General features: G+C 42.0%; 1 protein-coding gene across 4 annotated transcripts in view; it reads right to left on the bottom strand.

Moving 5' to 3' along the window:
• The window catches only part of Ica1 (islet cell autoantigen 1), a 118,247-nt gene that overhangs the window by 22,687 nt on the left and 75,828 nt on the right, over positions 1-19,732 (bottom strand). For all 4 annotated transcript variants that reach the window (XM_036180475.1, XM_036180473.1, XM_036180472.1 and 1 more), the window contains exons 6-9: positions 16,645-16,770; positions 15,469-15,567; positions 3,843-3,937; positions 1,990-2,042 (exon numbers count right to left, since the gene is read on the bottom strand). In XM_036180475.1, the coding sequence (XP_036036368.1) occupies positions 1,990-2,042; positions 3,843-3,937; positions 15,469-15,567; positions 16,645-16,770 (373 nt within the window). The remainder of the gene's footprint in view (positions 1-1,989; positions 2,043-3,842; positions 3,938-15,468; positions 15,568-16,644; positions 16,771-19,732) is intronic.

The following is a 19,732-nucleotide window of genomic DNA, read 5'->3' as shown; positions in this document are numbered from 1 at the left end:
GGACAAAGGTACGTGGGAAACCTCTGTGCCTTGAACTCAGTTGTGGTAGGAACTAACTGTGGCTTACAATAAGCAATAAAGCATGGTTATACACGCATGCGTACACACGTGTTAGGACAGCCTCAAACTCAGTTTGCTCCTATGGTCATCAGACCTTCTCTAGGTCCCCAAATAAAGGACAGATGTGACTTCATTATAATGGATTCACAATCCCAAAATATTACACAAATATCACACCCAATTAAATTATATAAGGAAAGAGAAAATTTGCATTTTCTTCTCTATAGTTATATACTATACAGATCTACACAAGTTAAAAAGATTTGAAACTTTTATATGAATATAATAACATGGAGTTACATTTTTCTGAAGAATTAAGTACATACTACTCTATGACCTTGATTCCCATACGCATTGATGGTTCGTGCCACAGGTTCACAGAAGGGCACCGAGGCTGGAGGCCTGTATCAACACAGACAGCTCTTCCAGAGCCATAAAATCAGGCCTAGCCTCTCCACTGCTTGCTTCTCCTCAGACTCTAGAACACCGCTTTTCTGACGTTGCCTGGTTCTTCCTGGCTCATTCCTTTGCTCAGGCTGCTTCTTTTCCTTCGACTAATCTTACAATAGCAAATGGCTTTGGCTTGTCCCCTGATTCCCTCAATTACATGAGGCCTCTGTAACGCATACCCAGAATTCGGGCCTTCGCCTGGGTAGTTCTCACCAGCACCACTACAGTTAGAGATCGGAGCAGTTGCTACCAACTGCTTCCCCTGTTGACAGCGAGCCTCATTCCAGAAAGGTCCGGCTGTGTGTGGTGTGTAACGTTTCCCAGTGGAGCTTCGTGCTATGTGGGGCACTGAGGTGGTGCTAGGAAACACCTCTGAGGTAAAAACATCTGAAGATGACCTTTAGTTTCCTTCCAACGCCCTTGTCTCACGGATGGATTAAAGGCATGTACCACCACACCTACCTGTTTGTTTGTTTGTTTCTTATTTCCTATTTTCTACTGAAAGGCAGATTGAAAATAGAAAAGGAAGGAGTAAAGGTGGAGGGCGTGGGGTGGGGTCAGCTGTGCAGGTGCGGCAAGCGGTTGGAAAAGTAGGAAGAGCCAGGATGAAGGAGAACGGAGCAGAAGTAAAGTTCTAGGACTTGCTTCCCAGGTCTCCTTTCCTGGGCAGGCTTCCCTAGCCTCTCTCAAGGCAGGGAAGATGGGAGTGTGTCCCCAGGAGGGCCTGTCTGAACAGAAGGTTGGGTGATTTTGTTATGGACACAACATCTTCAGTTACCTACATAATGTAAACCGTCTTTCCATCTGTGAAGATTTGAACTCCTGGTGAAGGGTTCTGCATTGTTACATATTGGCTTTACCATAGTTTACCATACTCTGTACCTTTATGGTAAGGAGCCAAGAGAAAAATCTGGCAGCAGTGCCGGAGCCAGAGACAGCAGAATGCCACACCAGAGTGCTACCTCTCAATGTGCAGAGCCTTCTCTTAAGGGAGGCTTCAGTTTACCTTGAGGGAGCTGGTGCCACTCCTTAATGTGACCTGAGCGTTCACTTGGGAGGGCAAAGTCTGAGTTCTCCTGTCTCCAGCAATGAGGAACGCCCACCCACTGATCCCCACTGACCACACCCTGCATGTGATACTAAGGTTGCACTAAGACCTGGAGCTAGGGCTGACTACTCAGAGCAGTTCAGAAGTCCTGTCTCCTGGAAAGAGGCAGCTGTCTGCCACGTCCCACCACATGAAGGGTGCTGAAGTCATGCAAGACGGCAGTTTCTAGTTCAACCTACACGACATCTCTTGGTACTGCTAAAGGGCTGACAGTACTAATATCTGAGACTTCGGGAAGCAAATTAATATAGTCTTTTCTTAAGATGGAAAAGAAAGCAGCCAGGAGGTAATTTACCAAAAAGAGAAACAAGTTGTCTGTTGTGCATTAATTCAGAGTCTCCAAAGCAATTTAAATGGAAATGAAAACTTACTCTTACAAGTAGACGATTCTTTGTGCTGGTTCTCATCCTCCAAAGAAATTAATCTTAAAATGAAAAGAAAGCTGGGTTACACAGTTCTGCAAGTTTATGCTTATGGTATAGCTGTATTCTTTTAGTGCAATTTCTATTCCTTCACTTACAACACACCCCACCCCCACATGACAGGGGAAGAGGAAGAGAGAAGGAGACACAGAGAGAGGCATCATTTGTATGGCATCTATTTTCTGAGGAAGAAATAGCACTGTTCACTTTTTGTAACATCCTACAGCATCTTCATCCATGAGTATGGCTTCACCATAAGGCACATACTCTGTAAACATCTTGCTGGGCAATGCATTCACATAGTTATCACCATGCAAAGCTAGAGAAAGAGATGGCTAGGCAATGGTTAATCCTGATTCCTGGTGTTAAATGAGATGCTAAAATACATAGAAGGTTGAGGGCAGGGTCACTCTCAAACCCAGAGGCACACTTGCCCATCAGAGGAAGCTTTTCCCATGACTTTACAGACAGACTCTTCACTACCCTCACACTCATTTGGTGCTTCCTAGCTTTTATCTGCTATTTCTGAACAAAATTCCTTCTAATCTTCCACTTTTCACTGTCATTTAAAATAGGGACTGGTATGCTTTTGGAGCTCTCAAAGAAGAAGTACTAAGACACTTGAGAAACCTGAATTAGTGAACACATCATTACACATAACACATTAGTGTAGTTTTCTCCTGGGTAAAGACTAATGGTTTATTTGGGTTGCATTCATTTATAGGATAAAAGGAAGGTTGTGTGGAACCTACTCCGGCATGGCCTCTAACGGGGTTCAGTGGCCTCTAGTGGGGTTCACTGTAGTACCTTACCCTCCCCAACCCACAATCCAGTCTCTACACAATGTAGACACGGGAAGACTGAATACACAGAGGGTCAGTGTGAGAAGAGGTTCCACAGAGAGAGCCTACACTGTGGCAGTGGGCAGCGTGCGGCAGGCAGTTGCTAGATGCCCCCTGCCAGGAGGCAATTGTGCAGATCCACATCACAACCTGCAGTCCGATAACTATGAAAACTTGTCTGTGTTCTGAGCCAGAGAAAATTTCCTGGGTTTCCCTTCAAATTAAAAAGGGACTAATGTTGGGAGCAAATATTTCTACTACAGGACTAAACACATATCCCAAACTTTCTTAGAACTATAGTAAAACCGTCAGCCTGTCTAGCCTTACAGCTGTCATCTAAATTTTGGAGGTGTGCAGACAAGGAATAGAATTGAGGAAGGATGGTTCTTGCACTTCCTGGGTCAGCCAGTCCAGAACAAGTGCATTCCACAGGCTGTCCAGCTCTGCAGAAAATGCCACACATGCAAAGTTCCTTCTCCCTGGATCAGCCAGTCAGGAATCATGTGCCATTTGCACTACCAACGCACTTTGGTGTTTCTAAATGATGGCAGGTGGAGCCACTTCCTGCACTCTGGGCTATGCTCCACTTCAGACATGAGAGCAGAAAGCCCGAGCAGTGAGGGGAAAAGGCCACAACCCCACACATTTTTAGACTACACGCATGGCTAAGCAATTTCCTAAGCCATAGACTTCTACAGAGAAAAGGCGGGGGGATTCCTGTCTAGGATATCTTGTGAGTGTTGGTTCAACAGACAGGGTCAGAACCAGAAGACAGAGAGGACATGGAGCTGGTAGTGTGGGGACACCTGTCTATCCCAGACTCCTCAGAAGACAGAAGGATGGTGAGGACACGGTGACCCCTGTGTGTTGATGGCCTCACCTAGGCTGGGCTATGAAGACTGCGCTCTCCTCACCTGTGAGAAGGACCCATATGTCAAGATGAAAAGATGGGGGACTTACTGCCTCGGCTCCTGGGCCACAGCCTCCAGGCTTTCCCTCTGTGTGCTCTTCTTCCCTTCTTTCTCAACTAGCTTCTTCATGGGGTCTTGTAAGCTCTTGATCATAAGTCACAGGTAGAAAGAAAGAGAGGAGAGGAAAAGGAGAAAAAAAGAACGTTACAGAAGAGTTATCATTAAAAAATGTCACCTGCCATCAGTGCCTATAACCACACCCAGGGCCAGAGGTCTGCAGAGGTTGTCCTGCTCAAGTGAACACAGGGAAAGTTTTCTATGGTGAAGCAACAATGTTCTCAGACAGATTCAGTGATTACAGCTTACAAGGGAGGGTTGATTTGCCACCGAATTTATATTTTCACCTTGGGGATAAGTTACTCAGAGAAGACCTTTTGGTCATTGTGAACTAATATAAATGCTCTGTTGTGCCTGAAGCCCACATAGCAGAGGCTTTCCTCAGCTACCCAAGCCAAGACAACTGCATTTTATTTTTAATTTTGTTTGATATTTTGCAATTAAAAAAAATCTTTAAAAATAGCAGATAACAAAAATCTATTTTTTTAAGAAAAAAAAAAAAAACAAAATAGCATCTTAAATATTCAGACAGCTAACTCCTACGGAAGGACAGAGCAGGTGTCTCCCCGAGTCTTCTTAGATTAAAAACAGGCAGTAGTCTTTTTTTTTCTTTTTTGTTTTGGTTGGCACATCATCTGCTAAAGTTACTGTTTTAAAGGTTTATTAAATATTTAAAGGAAGTTTTTGTTTTTGTTTTCAAGAAGCAAGTTCCTACAAACTGCACGCCAGTAGCAGAGACCCAGAAAGCGAAAGCAAACGTTTCCTTAACAGTGAATAATGATGGACACAAAATGACTTCTATTTTGGGCCCTGATTAAAACACAAACCTATCAACACAGAAGGAGTATCTCAAGATAGTTATCTTTACAGTCTCAGAACTACTGAAGTCCAGGTTCTCATCCCCTGGGCCTCCCTGCTTTCTACCCTCCTTCCTGTGTTCCTTTCTCCACTCTGGCACACAGAGGGGGGCAGGCAGGCTTTGGGGCCAATGCAGATCGATTAGTAATGGCTGACTGGAGGCCTGGGTGAAGGCGCTCTAAGGCTGTGTCCAGGCACAGCATAGCTGAGGCTGACTTTGGAGTCTGCCCCGACACCAGATGGATACTGGAGCTACACCCCCAACTGCCAGGCTAGTTTCACTCCCCACACTGAGTAATTTTCCTAAAATACCCATGTCATCATACTACCCTTATTCTTAAGAATTGATAATAGTTCCTTATTTTTCTCCATGCCTAATCTAAAAACCTCACTCTGCTTGATTTTAAGTAATCTAAAACAAACGTGATGCTACCTTCACTCACTCCTGTTGCTTCTGCAAACCACACACTTTCTATCAGTTAGAACCGCCTCCTCAGATTCCCCTATTGTTCCCACCCCATCTTTGTTCTTCCTACTTGTTCACCTCAGAAATCCCGAATCCTTTCAAAGCCAAAATCAGTGACCACTACTCTCCACACAGCTTCACTGGGCACTCCGGATCTGAAAACCTCCTTGTGATGCCAAGTTGCATCTACAGTCTGATTACGGAATGCCTTTTTATAGATATTATGTACCTTCTTAACCAATGTAATTTGTGTATAAACACAGATTAGAGTTGAAAATATAGACTATTTTTCATGCTGTGAACATTTGACATTAAAGTAGATGAGTGTGCATTCACTCACCAGCATTCTAGTGTGTGATCAAGGTTTCTAAATCTTTTTTAAACACTTACGTATTTTGTATGTGGGGGTTGGGGGTGTGCCAAGGTGCATGTGTGGAGGGCAGAGGACAACTTGTAGAAGTAGTTCTCTCCTTCCACCACCCAGGTCCCAGGAATCAAACTCACGCTGTCGTCAGTGTCTAGACCTTGCCAACTCAAGGTCTCTTTGTTGACTCTCTGTCCCTTGATTTAAGTTCTGAAGCATTTTATTGCATAAAGCCTGTCTGTGCAACATTGCCATTCTCTTTAATGACCCCTTATTAAATTGGTAATTCATTCAACTAATAGTTTTTGAGTGGCTACCATGTGTAAGAGGTTGTTTGGGATATTTTGGATACCAGTGAAAAGAAAAATTGTCAGCAAGTGATGTGTCCAGGCAGATCATTTAATCAGGGAGACAGAAAACCATCAGATCATTATTTCCATGGGTGAGATGTCCTCTCCTGGAGGTGGAATCTCAGCTGAGCATGAACTGGGAAGAAGAAACCAGTCATGTACAATTCGATGAGAAGAGAAGCTTGAACACAAAGACCCAAAGGCAAGAGTAGCTTGCTCCGTGTGAAGAGGCCACTGGGGCTGTGATGTAATCGGCAAGAGTAAAAGTCTTCCAAGAGCCTATAATGTGGCCAGTAGTGCCTCACAGGGAGAACATTCCTTTACTCAGCTAGTCCACATTGGCCATTTTGCCTCCTTTGTTCCCTCAAACTTTTGTGCTGTTTCTCTAATGCATGACAACTACATACAATCCATGGTCCCTGGCTGCAGCCTGGACGATGAGGAGGAATGCTACAAAGGACAGGATTAGAACAAGTGACACAACAGATCTGGACCACGCTCTAGATGGTTTATCACTAAAATATCTAGTAAAAGCAGTGCGAAAATGTGTAGGTGTGCATGTGTGTTAGAAACGTGTAAACAAAAGCGGGAGTTCATCAGATGTCAAGGGCTTATTTTTTTTCAATGCATTTGCCAATCAGGGCAACACACACAAACACTCACTCTCTCTCTCTCTCTCTCTCTCTCTCTCTCTCTCTCTCTCTCTCTAACAGAAGCTTTATTCTCCATAGAATGGTTCAGCTCTGATCAGAGTGAAGGCCGGAGCATTTTCAGCCAACGTTCTGATGGCTCCCAGGACTCACTTTCAGATCCTATGACACTTTTCCAGGCCTCCTGGTTCGCTCAATTATCTTCTCATTGTGTTTCCTTTTTGTCAATCAACATTGGGCAGCCCATGGACATGTCTGCTTCAGTGGGCTGCGTCTAGCTGCCACAGCCCTTGTCTAAAACCCCAAGATGCCCTTGACAGTTCCATGGTTATCATCCCTTCTGTCTCCAGCCCACCTCCCCTCCTGACCACACTTCAGCAGCTCTCCGACAATGCCATTGTAATGTAAACCACTCAGGGCTTCTTTTCCAGCCCTTCCCCCGTTGGGCCATTAGCAGGGCCTCAATGGTTGGCTCCTGTCACCACAGACACACTTAAGACCCTATTGTGCTTTCCCAACAGAATGGCCGCACTTCCAATTGCTACTTTAATTTACTATTAATAATTCCTGTGACAATTGCTCTTCTCTTCCTACATTACCATTTAGTCCCTATGATAATTTAGTTTCAACAGCTTGGGAAGTGCTAAATATGTACTTGTTGGTTGAAAAGTTAATGTATATAATGCCAACTTTAAAAATTAGATCTCTTTAGCTAAGAAATTTAAAGGTTCAGTGGAATACTATGAAAAGGGCTATAAAACCACAAGGAAGATTAATAGTAAGCACATTACATTAGCTTATTTATTTGCTTGGAGAATTTTGAATGAAGGAGAATATTGTGTTCACACGCATCAGCTTATCTGAGATTCAATTCACATGCTACAGAATTCAAACATCGCTAAAGTTGTAAGTCAAAGATTTACAATACATTCACAGAGTTGTACACTCACCAGCATGACCAATTTTAGAACATCGTCAATGGGCAAGTCCAAAGTAAGACTTGTAGATCAAACAAAAGGAAATCAAAAAGACAAAAAGCAGAACACCACACGAAGCTTGTTTCTTAGGAAAGATGGCATATGCTGAGATAAAAAGGCTCTAAAAGAAAAGTTTGAAAGCTCACATCCCAATCCCACCTGAAAATTAGTTTCCTGTGTGTCTGTCCTGTGCACATCATTCTGCAGTATGAAGGAACCAGGGGCCATAGGGAGTGAGTAAATAGTTGGGGGAGTTAAGGGTTAGGAATGTTGGAAATGATTTTTTTAGATTACTTTGAAGTCCACAATTTTGATAAACAAAACAAAACAAAACAACCACTTGACCCTACAGCTTCTTCAGAAGTCCAGAGTGACAGCATTTTCTGAATGACATGAACATGTGCTCAACCAAAATGAACAGGAGAGGTCTGGGGGCTGTGTGTGAAGAGACAGCCATCAGACAGAACTATTTTCAACTGCTGGCCAACGGAAGCCACATTTGAGTTCGTGTCCAGAAATGAAACTCCAAAGCATTCTGCTTCCAAACCTCAACCTGCTCAGTTCTTCACTCAAACTGTCTGTGGAGATCACTGGATGTTAGCAGTGCACGGCGGCATCCCCTTCACTGGGAGGCTTTCTGTGGATGAAAGGGTGTTTTCAGACCAAATAACCTTTCCCTGGTCAGGCTACCACAACAGGCTAATAGTTTCCATCGATGCACAAATAGCTTCAGGAAGCACATGCACAATATATAAGATCGGCGTGACAAAGGAAATGTGCAGACCCAGCTTGCAAATGTGTCTTAAAAAGGAAACAGCTTAATATAATAAAGAGAATTACTACTTCCTGTATTAGGAAAATAAAAGCAACAGCAACATTCATCTGAAAGAAAGCAAAACTACCCAACAAAACAAATTCCTGAGACAAAAGGCCAGCAGCCAGTTCTAATAACCCAAATGGAAGCCCAGCTTACACAATGGAGTAACATTTCCTGCAGTCCTTAATTAGACACTTTATTTTCTTATGCTACTTTCCATTAATTATACTGCACACATAGGAAGGTGCCAAATAATTGTCAAAAAAAAGGAAACAAAAGCACTGAAAATAGTTTTGCATGGTCAAAAGATGCTGCATTCAGTTGGGTGTGTGTATGTTTGTGTTTATATAATTAGTAACACATGAGAAATAAAAAGCAGAGGACATGATGTGTACCAGCCATGCAACTCATGGACATTTAGAACATATGTTCCTCTCTTCCCCACCACACACTTCCCCCACTATGTACAAATGACACCATATAAGGAATACTACTAATCTAGTACTAGAGATAATTGGGAAGTGAATTGTAGAGCAACAGAGCAAAGTAAAATTAGAGGGGAGCTCATCATCATAAGATATATAATCTTATACTTGAAAGTAACATGGGAAATTGGTAGTGGGAAGGCATCACAGTGTGCTGGAAATAGGTGGTCTTTGGAAATAAATCAAGCAGTGCTTTGACATGAACACATTTCTCACCATTGTCAGGCCTCAGTTTACCCACCAGGACATGGAGATAATTCCATGTATACAATTTTAGGGAGCATTAGAAGGCTAAACTGAGAGAATGCATAGCACCAAACATTCCAAAGCATTCTTGTCAAGACTCTGAAGGATCTAGAGGGAGCCTGGTGGGTTCAGTGACCATCCTGTGGCAGGTTCTACACTCCGAGTTCACACTCTCAGGCTTCAAAGAGCCTCACAAGCTTCGCTGGTTTCCTGGCATGGAAATGGAGACTCAGAGAGGTGAAATAATGGCTTCAGGCCATTGGGCCACAAGACCAACAGAAGCTATATTTGAATTTGTCTTTAAAATTGCACTATTTAAGAAAACGTCTCGAAGAACCAAGTCAAGGACATTTACTCAACTTTCCCTTTTAATGAGAAGTGTTGAGGACATGGAAGGGACTCCATTTGACTTTCTTAAAGAGGAGCCACACATTCCCAGGCATCCGAGGGGCTGCAGCATAAATTATTGTTTTCATCTACAAGAGAAAACTTCAAAGTATTTTTTTTAATTGGAAGTTACGTCTGCACTTCTTAAAGGTAGCATTTCTGCTTTCTCCTGCTCACCTGCTCCACAGCCAGAAGTGCCTGTGGGAAGCAATTCATAGCAGGGTGGTAAAAGCCTGAACTTTTCTGTTCCCAGATCTACAGCATATGCACAGAGACTTGGGCACATTACTAGCTGTCTCTGAGTTCCAGTTTCATTTGAAACATGGGAATAAGACTGAACATACCCAAGTGTTCTGAAGGTAATTTGAGGGTTAACTAAAACACAGGCATTTTCTGTAAGGTAATGCTGAACTAACAGTGCTATTAATTGTAACCTCAACCTAGGTACACTTAAGACTCACACGTATTATATGAAAACTCTCCTAGACATTAGTTCATAGCAAACCGTCTGGTCCAGAATAACTCTCTTTACAGTTGAGGGCATACTTTTTTTTTCCTGCAAAAAGTTGGGGAAGAATTAAGGTGGGGGCAGGAGAAGCCCCACCCTGTTGTGAGAAGAGCCTGAGTGACCAGCTGCCAGGGAGAAATAATGCCAATCACCAGAAGGCAGAGACAGCAAATGACAGGCAAAGCCTGGCTTGCCCAGCTCAGATTTCAGTGGTGGCCCTGGTCAGCTCATCCATTCCCTCCTCCCTAATAACTGGGATATGTCTCCAAATTTGTTCTTTCCAATGATCTGGCCTGGAATAGCTTGGGGGAAGAAAAAGGAAGAAGAAAAAAAGAAAGAAAGGAAAAAGCATTGCTCGGAACCCTGTAAAGTAATGACTCTGAGTATAAAAGGATATTCTGGATCCTCGCCACGAGTAATTGCCTTGTTGGGACTGTTAACTAAAATAGCATTGCAGAGATATTTACCCAATTTTCATAAAAACTATTATGGCATTATTTTCAAAGCAAGGAACTACAGAGCCATGTGGCCTGTCGGTAAATGCTCAAATGATTAACTGAGAAATGTGGAGGTGGGTGGAAGAAGGCTGCTAGGCATATGAATTTGAGAAAAACAAAATTCAGAAAAGGATGTCTTTTTGTCCTTTGGAAGCTAAGAGTATTTTGGTCTCCAGAATGGTGTTCCATGCACCAGTGCTGGGACCCACACAGAGAGAAGGAAAGACAGCTACAGCTGTTCCAGCGGTATTTTTGAACATGTTTGGAGTTAAGTTTTTAAGTTCAGGTTTCCTTAGAGGTAAATCTTGGCACAGGTCAAGAGCAAGTTGCAAATCCAATTTGTATTGGTTAGAGCTAGCCTGGCTAAAGAGATGGCACACCCTCCTGCCTTTCTGGCTTTCCCATCCCTGGTGGGAATTATTTGAGAGCAGACCAAGGCCTGTGGGGTTGAAGGACAGGTTTGGGAATGGAAACTGCCAGATGTCCAGTGGAAAGCAGGAAGGGAGTGGGCTAGGTTAGCCCTTGCCGAGGTCTGGTAAGATCTGCCACTGACAACCGTGCCTGGGAAACTGGTTGTGACCAGCCTGGGATGAAAAGGGTAGGAAAATAACTAAAACTGGGCTGCTAGACCTAGCAACTCCAACAACCCCTCCTCCCAGCTGCTCTCAGCAGCTGGCTTCATCTCTGGCATCAGCACTGACATCGCTGAAGGCCTCCTCCACCCCCACCATCTCAAAGGCCCTCACAGCCCTCACCAGAACTCCCACTATCACCTCGTCCTCACCAGCACTCCCACAAGTCTCAATAGCAGCATGGCCATGACCATTATAATCCAGTGTCCACGGCAACAGCAACACAGTCTTCATTTTCCCAGCCTTTTCTACCACCTCAAGTGTACCACCGCCCTCAGTAGCAGCAGCAGCAGCAGCAGCCCCTCTACGACCGCCCCATCATCACTGCCTCCACCACCACCACTGGCACAGCTGGGCAATGGCAGAGTTGGTCTGGCTGGCTGTGCTTTTATGTACTTTATCATATTATCTGAAAATGTGAAGAGCAAAGTGGAAAACGTCCAGTGTTTGCCCCAAAGCCACTGAAATGAAGCGGGTCACACAGGGTTAGTCTCGGCTACTGACCATTTCTGTGATGACTTCAAAAATGAAGATGCATCCCAGCACTCAGGTGCGCAGTAAGAGGAGAATGAATTTCAGGCCACCTTGGACTACATAGGGAAACGCTGTCTCAAATAAAAATTTAAAAAAGAAACAAATGTGGTATAATCATCCACACTATAATCCAGTACTTGGAGGCTGAAGTGGGATCATGAGTTTAAAGCCAGTGCGGGTTGAGATTCAGTCTTAAACAAATGAGCAGGAGCCCCAATAGTCCAGTAATACAAACTCAGCAGGACATGCTGGCCCTCAACTAACCTTCAGAAGTGTGTGTCCACTACTATGAAGGGCTCACTCTTTACTCTCTGTTGTAAGGGACCCAGGCCTCACCCTCAGCTATAAAAGGCCTACTCCTTACCATAACATCCTTATAAAAAGGCCCAACTTCACCCACTGTCAGAAAGCTGGCTAGAGAAGGGATGGTAATTGATATAAACGGAGCCATACATGATCCAGGGAAAAGCCACTTGACTCCTCTGTGGCTGACGCCTCACAGGATATAAGTGATATCCTGGAAGAATGAAGTAAACAACCACATCTAAGGGCTAGCAACTTATGACAGGCACTTCTCTCCTAATGAGACAGAATTTCATTTAGTTTCTTTAAAATGCTTAAAGCTCTGAGTCCAAATTGCTCCCCCAGAAAAGGGACAACGTTTTCCAGATCCAGCAAGTAACATTCTATGCCTGTCCCCAGGACATGATACTTCCTGCCATGTGAAAGACGTCCCCAGATTTGGAATCAGTGTAAAATTAATTCAGTGATGATAATTCATGTAAAATATGCATGGCTAGTAACGTTTTAATGAATCAATAAGTGTTTGTTGTTTGAAAGCAAAGCATGAGGAAACTCTAGCCACTGGGAGTTCAACTGCTTCTGCTTCAGCTGGACACATTACAATGACCAGATTTACATTTTCCTAAGATGAGATTTCAAAGCTGAATTTTCCATAACATTGAGTGCTAAAAACTCATCCTGAGATTGAAATGATTCTAACCCCTCCCCAAGGTAGAACCAACACAATCAGATCAGGCCTGGACAAAAACAGTAAGCATTTCCATTAAATGGTCAAAATCATCTCTTGAATACTGTGAATATATGAAGTAGAGATTCATTTTTATAATGAATTTATTTCACAAAAGAACTATTCTATGTTTCTTAGGGAAAGGTCTATTTGAAGTTCCAGGAGCATGAGGTGCATCTATACATTTCTGCTGTAAAAAAGTCTTCCTCCCAAATGGGACACACCACGTGTTTAACACATTAATTATCATCCCTCATCAAGCATAAAACTAATAGTCAGGAAATACAGCTGCAATGTCACAATTACCAACACACTCAGAATACACCCTGAAGCAAAGAGAACAAATGGCCCGCTTTTCATTAACAAAGCTTGGCAAGCCTCTTCTAAGACAATGTTTTCTTTCCAGTCAGAGTCCCAAAAGGCATTAAAAGGGCTATTCACTTATGTAAACCTGGAGGACAAATTAATTGCAAAAACATTTATTTATATTTCAAAATATCCATTATCAATATAGAATGCCATTCTAAAACTGTAGGTTTTAAAAAAAATTATTGGATGAAATAAAAAATTTATAAATACAGACCATGTATTTTAAAAGGATATTGGTACAAGAGTTCTGGATATTCAGAGTGTGTCATCATACTTGATCAGGGCACATAGGGAATAAATGTATTTCCTTTTCACGTTTTATGGCATACAGTTTGATACACAAGTACATCTATCTATAAAAAAGAATGACCTGTGTATAACAGGATTCTATTATGTACAGTGGGAGTCCACATAATTATCAGCTTTGTCACCACTGAAGCCTAGATGGACATCATTCTCTAATGCTAATGAAGGCACAGCTTACTCAATGGGTTTTTGGATACTTACTATTAATTTGACTGTAACACATGTATTTATCCTACAAGATTATGTTATAAATAAGCTGTGCACGATTATTTATACTATAAAGGAGGGTCAAGGGATATAAAAGCTGTCTGCCCAAAATATTTGTAATTATGTCCTAAATCATGACTGTTAAACTTTCACTAAATTACTGCTCAGAAATACTCTACCATAAGCAGTATGATCCTTTCTGTAGAGTGAACAGTATGGCAAAAATCACAGAGCCATATTTTCCTCAGCCCAGGAAGCCAGGGACATACATGTGTTCTTCCATGCTTGTGGCATGACTTCACCGTCATGAGTTCACACTGTCATTTATATGCAGTGAACTCAAACATGAACATTTTAAAATTATATTTGAGGTGGAGGCCATTTTATTTGTCTCCGGGCCAATTTATGTTTCAAAAGGCAGATAACCCTTGGCACCGGATACAAATTAAAACATGTGGGCTCAGAATACAGGTTAGCAGTAGAGTATTTTTCTAGCACGCATGAGGTCCTAGGTTCAATCCTTAATACTATAAAAAGAAAAATGAAATAACAACAACAGAACAATCATGATGGCCCAGAAGTGTCCTGTGGAACGACACTCTGCAGTCTGCTCAGGCCAGGCTAAGAACTGTGGGTAGCGTGGGTTGTAAATTTAATCTGCTTTGGTCAGGAGGGCTACTTCCTAAGTTGTTGAAGGCATCAGTAAATCACAAAGAAGAAATGCAGCTGCTTCCAACAGTCACAGTGCCAGTGTGACAGGCCGCTGGCTGACTGTGTACAGGACATTTGGCTGATGACAGACACACAGGATGTATAAGAAATAAAAAGCCCTCTTGGTAAGTGTGTATAGTTGACAGAATGAAACAGTGCGTATTTAGCGTGCATTCACCACGAGGCATGTCAGTGAATACCAACAACTGAGCAAGGCAGGGAATGTGAGGAACAACTTCATGGCCAGGTGTCCTTCCTGGAGTCAGCTTGGACACAGCTCAGGGCAAGTGGACACTCCTGGGTCCCTCTTGAGACCTTCACTTTCACACAAGGTCTTTGAAGGTCTCTACCTCAGTATTTTTGTAGGTGACTTATTAAACATTTAAAATCAAAGATGCATTTTAAGGCAAAAAAAAAAAGGTAGGTTTTTTTCAATGTTTTGTTAGCAAGATGGACCCTTATAAATTAGAAGTGAGCAATTTCAAGGTTTGCTTTTGCTAGTTCTTGCCTGATAGTTTTCTTTCAAAGATACACCCCAGCAACAAAGTGTCCACTGTTCTCTCCCATCATTTTCAAAATCCTTCTGGAATGAAAATCACTTTCTTATCTTGATGTGCATTCATTTCTAGTAACCATTAGGGCAAGATAATTCCAAATCAGTTTTAATACTGAGAATCAGACACTGTATACACAAATCCCCTTTGAGGCAACGATCCTTGAGTTTAATGTTGCTCTTTCAATTAGAAAATATTACTATAGTCTTATGGAAAGTTCCAATCATAGGTTGGAGGTAACCTCAGAATAAAGTGATAGTTTTCAGAAATAAGGGAGGAAAGAAATATATCTCCTCAGATGAGCATATTCAGATTTAATAATTAAAAAGTAGGGATGTATCTCAGTGGTAGAGCACCTGTCTAGCATGTACAAAGCCTGAATTCCATTCCAGGTAATGGGAAAACAAAACAAAACTAAACAAAAAGTCATTAGTTACTTGTTTTTGAGCAATCTTGTCTTCAACAATGTCAAATAAGTATGGATCATCATGATATATGATGAAAGGCCCTCTCTGACTATAGGGAATAGTGACACTGCCTTGAGTTGGCCTTGTAGCCCAAACAAAATTATCTTTTCACAGACTTGCTAGTGTCTCTCTGTCTTTCGTACCTTTAATGTTGTGAATTCATACGGTTGGTAACCTTTGAAGCTTTCATGGATGGCTGCCATGGTGTGAGAAGTTTTTTCCCAAAAGTGGAGCAGAGTGGTCTGTAAAGAAAGATGGTAAAGTCATTAATGTCTCGAGTGCCCCCTTCTGAGCCTGGTCCTCAGAGAAGTGGCCTTATCTATCACTTTGCAGGCGGTCTCAACTTCTTGGCACTCACCTTTGTATCTCTGTTTCTCGGATGGATGGTTCTCTTAGACCCTGGTGTGTCATCCAACTGAGTTTCTATCAATGCTTGGGTTCTTCCTGCCACTTGGGACCCTCACCTCTCCATCTTCTGTGTCCCATTCAGTACATTCTCTAAAACCCAGGGTTTCCATCTTATTGCATAATGAAACAGTTGATTTCTCCCTCTCAAAGTCTCATTGGCATTCTTTTTTGTTTTTCTGAGTGAGGGGTGGTGGGAGTGGTGAGACAGAGTCGCATGGTGTGACCCTGGATGACCTGGAACTTGCTTTCTAGACCAGGGTAACCTTGAACTCACAGAGATCCACTTACCTCTGCCTTCTGAGTACTAGGATTAAAGGCATGCACCACTATGGCCCACTCATCAGCATTCTTAAAAGTTTTTTTTCCTGCTTGAAATACCTTTTCTAGAGGTTAGGGAAATACAGTAAAATCTTACAGCTTCCAGTTTACTTCCTAAACTTTGAATTCTTTGAGGAAAAGGAATTGGGATATAGCAATTTTCACATTCCTACAACTCCAAGCATCTGGTGTTTCACACGCATTTGGAGTCACCAGCACAGAGGATAGATAAGGGCTACACTGAAGGATCTTAGTATTAAGAGAGACAAAAGCAAGTGTGCTGAATAATCACCACATGAGACATTTAGGGTATTGTGCTAAGAGGGTCCAGAGCAGGATCTGGAAGAGGCACAGATGAAGAACAGTATTCCAGGCACAAAGAACCCACAAAACAAGTACAAGAAAATGGGAAATTCCACTGTGTGTACAGCACACAGTGATTGTACTGTTGATTAAACTGCAGGACCTGCAGAGAAGAGGATGCATTCAGAATCTGTGATGCCCAGGTCATACTTTCCATTCAAACACAGAATTCCCCATTATCTAAGCCTCTCGCAATTCTTTGTTCATTAAAACAGATATCACTTTGTTACCTGGTACGTTGCTAGCATGTGAGATAAGAGATTGCATCTGCTTGCTCCAAGAAGATCCACCTTTTGACACACATCCATCTTCAATTTGTCAAAGTTTTTTTTTGCAAGGCGTACTTGTGTCTGTACCTACAAAAGTAAAATCAAGTCTCTGAGACACTTAAAACTCTCTGAAGTTAGAATTTGCAGGTGAGGAAAGACCAGAGAAGGGCATATCTGTCTTACATAAGAAAACATCATTAAAAGTTCCAGATGAGCAGATCTGACAACCATCCTTTAACTTCCAAAATACCTAGATAAGAATTGTGATGATCATAATTTTGTAACAGACTTACTATACAAATTATATGTTTTGCAGAATGAGATTAATAATGCTGTCTCCTTGGGGCAATTATAAGCTAGTCATAGTGAGGAGAACTTTGGAGATGCAGATGCTAAAATCTCTTGGCCGCAGAGTGTTCCTAGTCTCTGGAAGCTGAGTTACCACACAGTCCTCAATGGCCTTTTCCTTGTGTTACATTTTCTTGTGTAACACTTGCTAAAATGCAGAAACTATCATTGATACAATCCTTTGTACTGACTTCTATACTTTCTTGGGGTTTCGTTTTTTTCTACTAACATCATTTTACTGTTTCAGAAGCCAACTGAGGCATTATCTCTAAGAATTTTGCCACAGCCTAAAACATATTTGCCATAGCCTAAAACATTCCTATCAATAAATTTTCAATTTTTATTATTGACTGATAAACACCGGCAAACCTCCAACCACTCATGAATCACACTGTAATGCAGGGAAGGAGTGTGGCCAGGAGAGTTCTGCACATGTTACCTCCACGTATTATGTTACAAGAAAAGTAGAGTTTGCAAATTTAGAGGGCTAGAGATAGTTGAGTCGGTAAAATGCTTAAGTAGAGTTTATGAAGCCCAGAGTTCCAGCTCCAGTCCCAACATTGCACAAACAGGGTGCAGCAGCCCACTCCTGTAGAGTTCCCAACATTGCACAAACAGGGTGCAGCGGCCCACTCCTGTAGAGTTCCCAGCACTGCATAAACTGGGAGCAGCGGCCCACTCCTGTAGAGTTTAGTCCCAGCACTGCATAAACTGGGAGCAGCGGCCCACTCCTGTAGAGTTTAGTCCCAGCACTGCATAAACTGGGAGCAGAGGCCCACTCCTGTAGCTCCAACAATCTAGAGATGAAGGTGAAAGGCTCAGAAGTTTCAGATCATCTTTGGCTACATAGTGAGTTTGAGGCCAGTCTGGGCTACATAAGACTCTGTCTAAATCATTTATTTCTTTAAAAACCATGAAGTCAAAAATCTCCCCTTCCTCTAATCCAAAGCACCACCATATTATATTACAGACGAGGAGAGCCAGTCACATAAAAAAAGAACATTTTATTGAGTTACTTTTTTATGTATAAAATCTCTATATATTTAATGTGTTCAGCTTGATAAATTTAAATATTAAATTATTTTACAAAACTCTTGAGGCATAGAACCTGGGCAGATGAGTTTCAGAAGTAGTGCTGACTTATTACTAACAGTATTTTCTTCATAACATACCAGGCAGCACAGACAATGTCTCTTTTGTCCACCACTGTATCAGCTAGCAGCCTAGTGCAAGGCAGATACTGAATACATACTTGTTGACTGAACGAAGAAATTTCCCATGCCATTTCTAAATGTCCATAATTAAAACAGCTTTAGAAATAGTAAGGGAGGGCTGGCCAGATTGCTCAGTGGATAATGACACATGTTACCAAGCCTGATGACCTGAGTTCAATTCCTGGACTCCATAGAAGAAGGAAACCAACTCTCATAGGTTATCCCTTCAACCTTCACATGAAGGCTGTGGCATAAGTATACACGTTTCACTAAAAAAAAAAAAGTAGTGATTTTATTTTTCATGAAACTAAATACATTATTCAATATAAATACAATTATTTCACTATCAATAACATAGTCACAGCTTACAAGTTTATAAGGAATTATACAATAATAGAAATGGTAGGTATAAATATAACAATTGATTTAATTTATTCACTGCGTGCTGATAGTCTATTTAATGACCTTCCCTTGCTGAGGACGACTGAAGCCTTTACCGGGACAAGGGCTAACTCAGGACAGGGCTGGCTCTCTGATTTAGTAACCATGCTACTATAGCTCCTTCAAGCACTTTACCCTACTGCCTGGAAAATCAAGAAGCTCAAAATTGGATCTTACTTAGAAATACAAGTTTCCCTTCAGGACTGTAGGCAATTGGAAAACAAGAAGGCTAACATTTAATGCCACAACAACAGAATTATCACCCACAAGACTGGTGGCTGCATGGAAAGCTGTACACAGCATCTTCTAAGAATTCCTCTGAATTCTCTGTCATGCTGGTGAGACCAGTGGGCAGCAGCTACTATCCCCTCTCAACTGTCTCACTCTGGGCACAAGCACGCTGGAAACGGATTATTCTTTACTGCAGAGTGGAGTCTTGAATATCTCCTCCTGGGACCTCTGACTGTAAGAAGAGTTTAAGGGGAGCGACCTATCATTGATGTTCTGTTTTCCCCTGGGAGAAGCAACGGATGGAAAGAAGAACAGGGGTTTCTGGGGGTCACGGAAGAAGACAAAAATCTAGATGGACAGAATTTTAGCAGCTGAGATTTTTGCTGTAGAGCACCAAAGGTCAGTATTATTTGGTCAGAAGGACCTTTTCAACTGGGATCCTGAAAGACATCTGTCCTCAGTCTTAAACTTGTAAGGGCAAAGAACATGTTTGGGGCATGTTGTTCATTCAATACATGTTTATAGAGCACATATGAGTTAGGTTAACTATGCACGGCAGGGAATATCTGTAAAGTAATAACACATATAATGTATAGTCACTAAATGTTTATGAATGAGTGCACATTGTTATGAGCATCCTAATGTAACATATAGTCACTAGATATTTGAATGCACATTCTCATGAGCATCCTAAGCTTCTAAGGAGGAGAGAAAAGTTAACAATTATAACACAATGAAAGAAGTGTAAGGATAGAACTGTAATCAGGCCTTTTTACATCAGAACCGTCAGCTCCCCAATAATGACAAGGAGACAT

This window comes from Onychomys torridus, chromosome 3, assembly GCF_903995425.1.
Source record: "Onychomys torridus chromosome 3, mOncTor1.1, whole genome shotgun sequence".
Taxonomy (NCBI): Eukaryota; Metazoa; Chordata; class Mammalia; order Rodentia; family Cricetidae; genus Onychomys; species Onychomys torridus.
The sequence above is the reverse complement of the archived record's forward strand: the minus strand, read 5'-3'. Positions and strand labels throughout refer to the sequence as shown.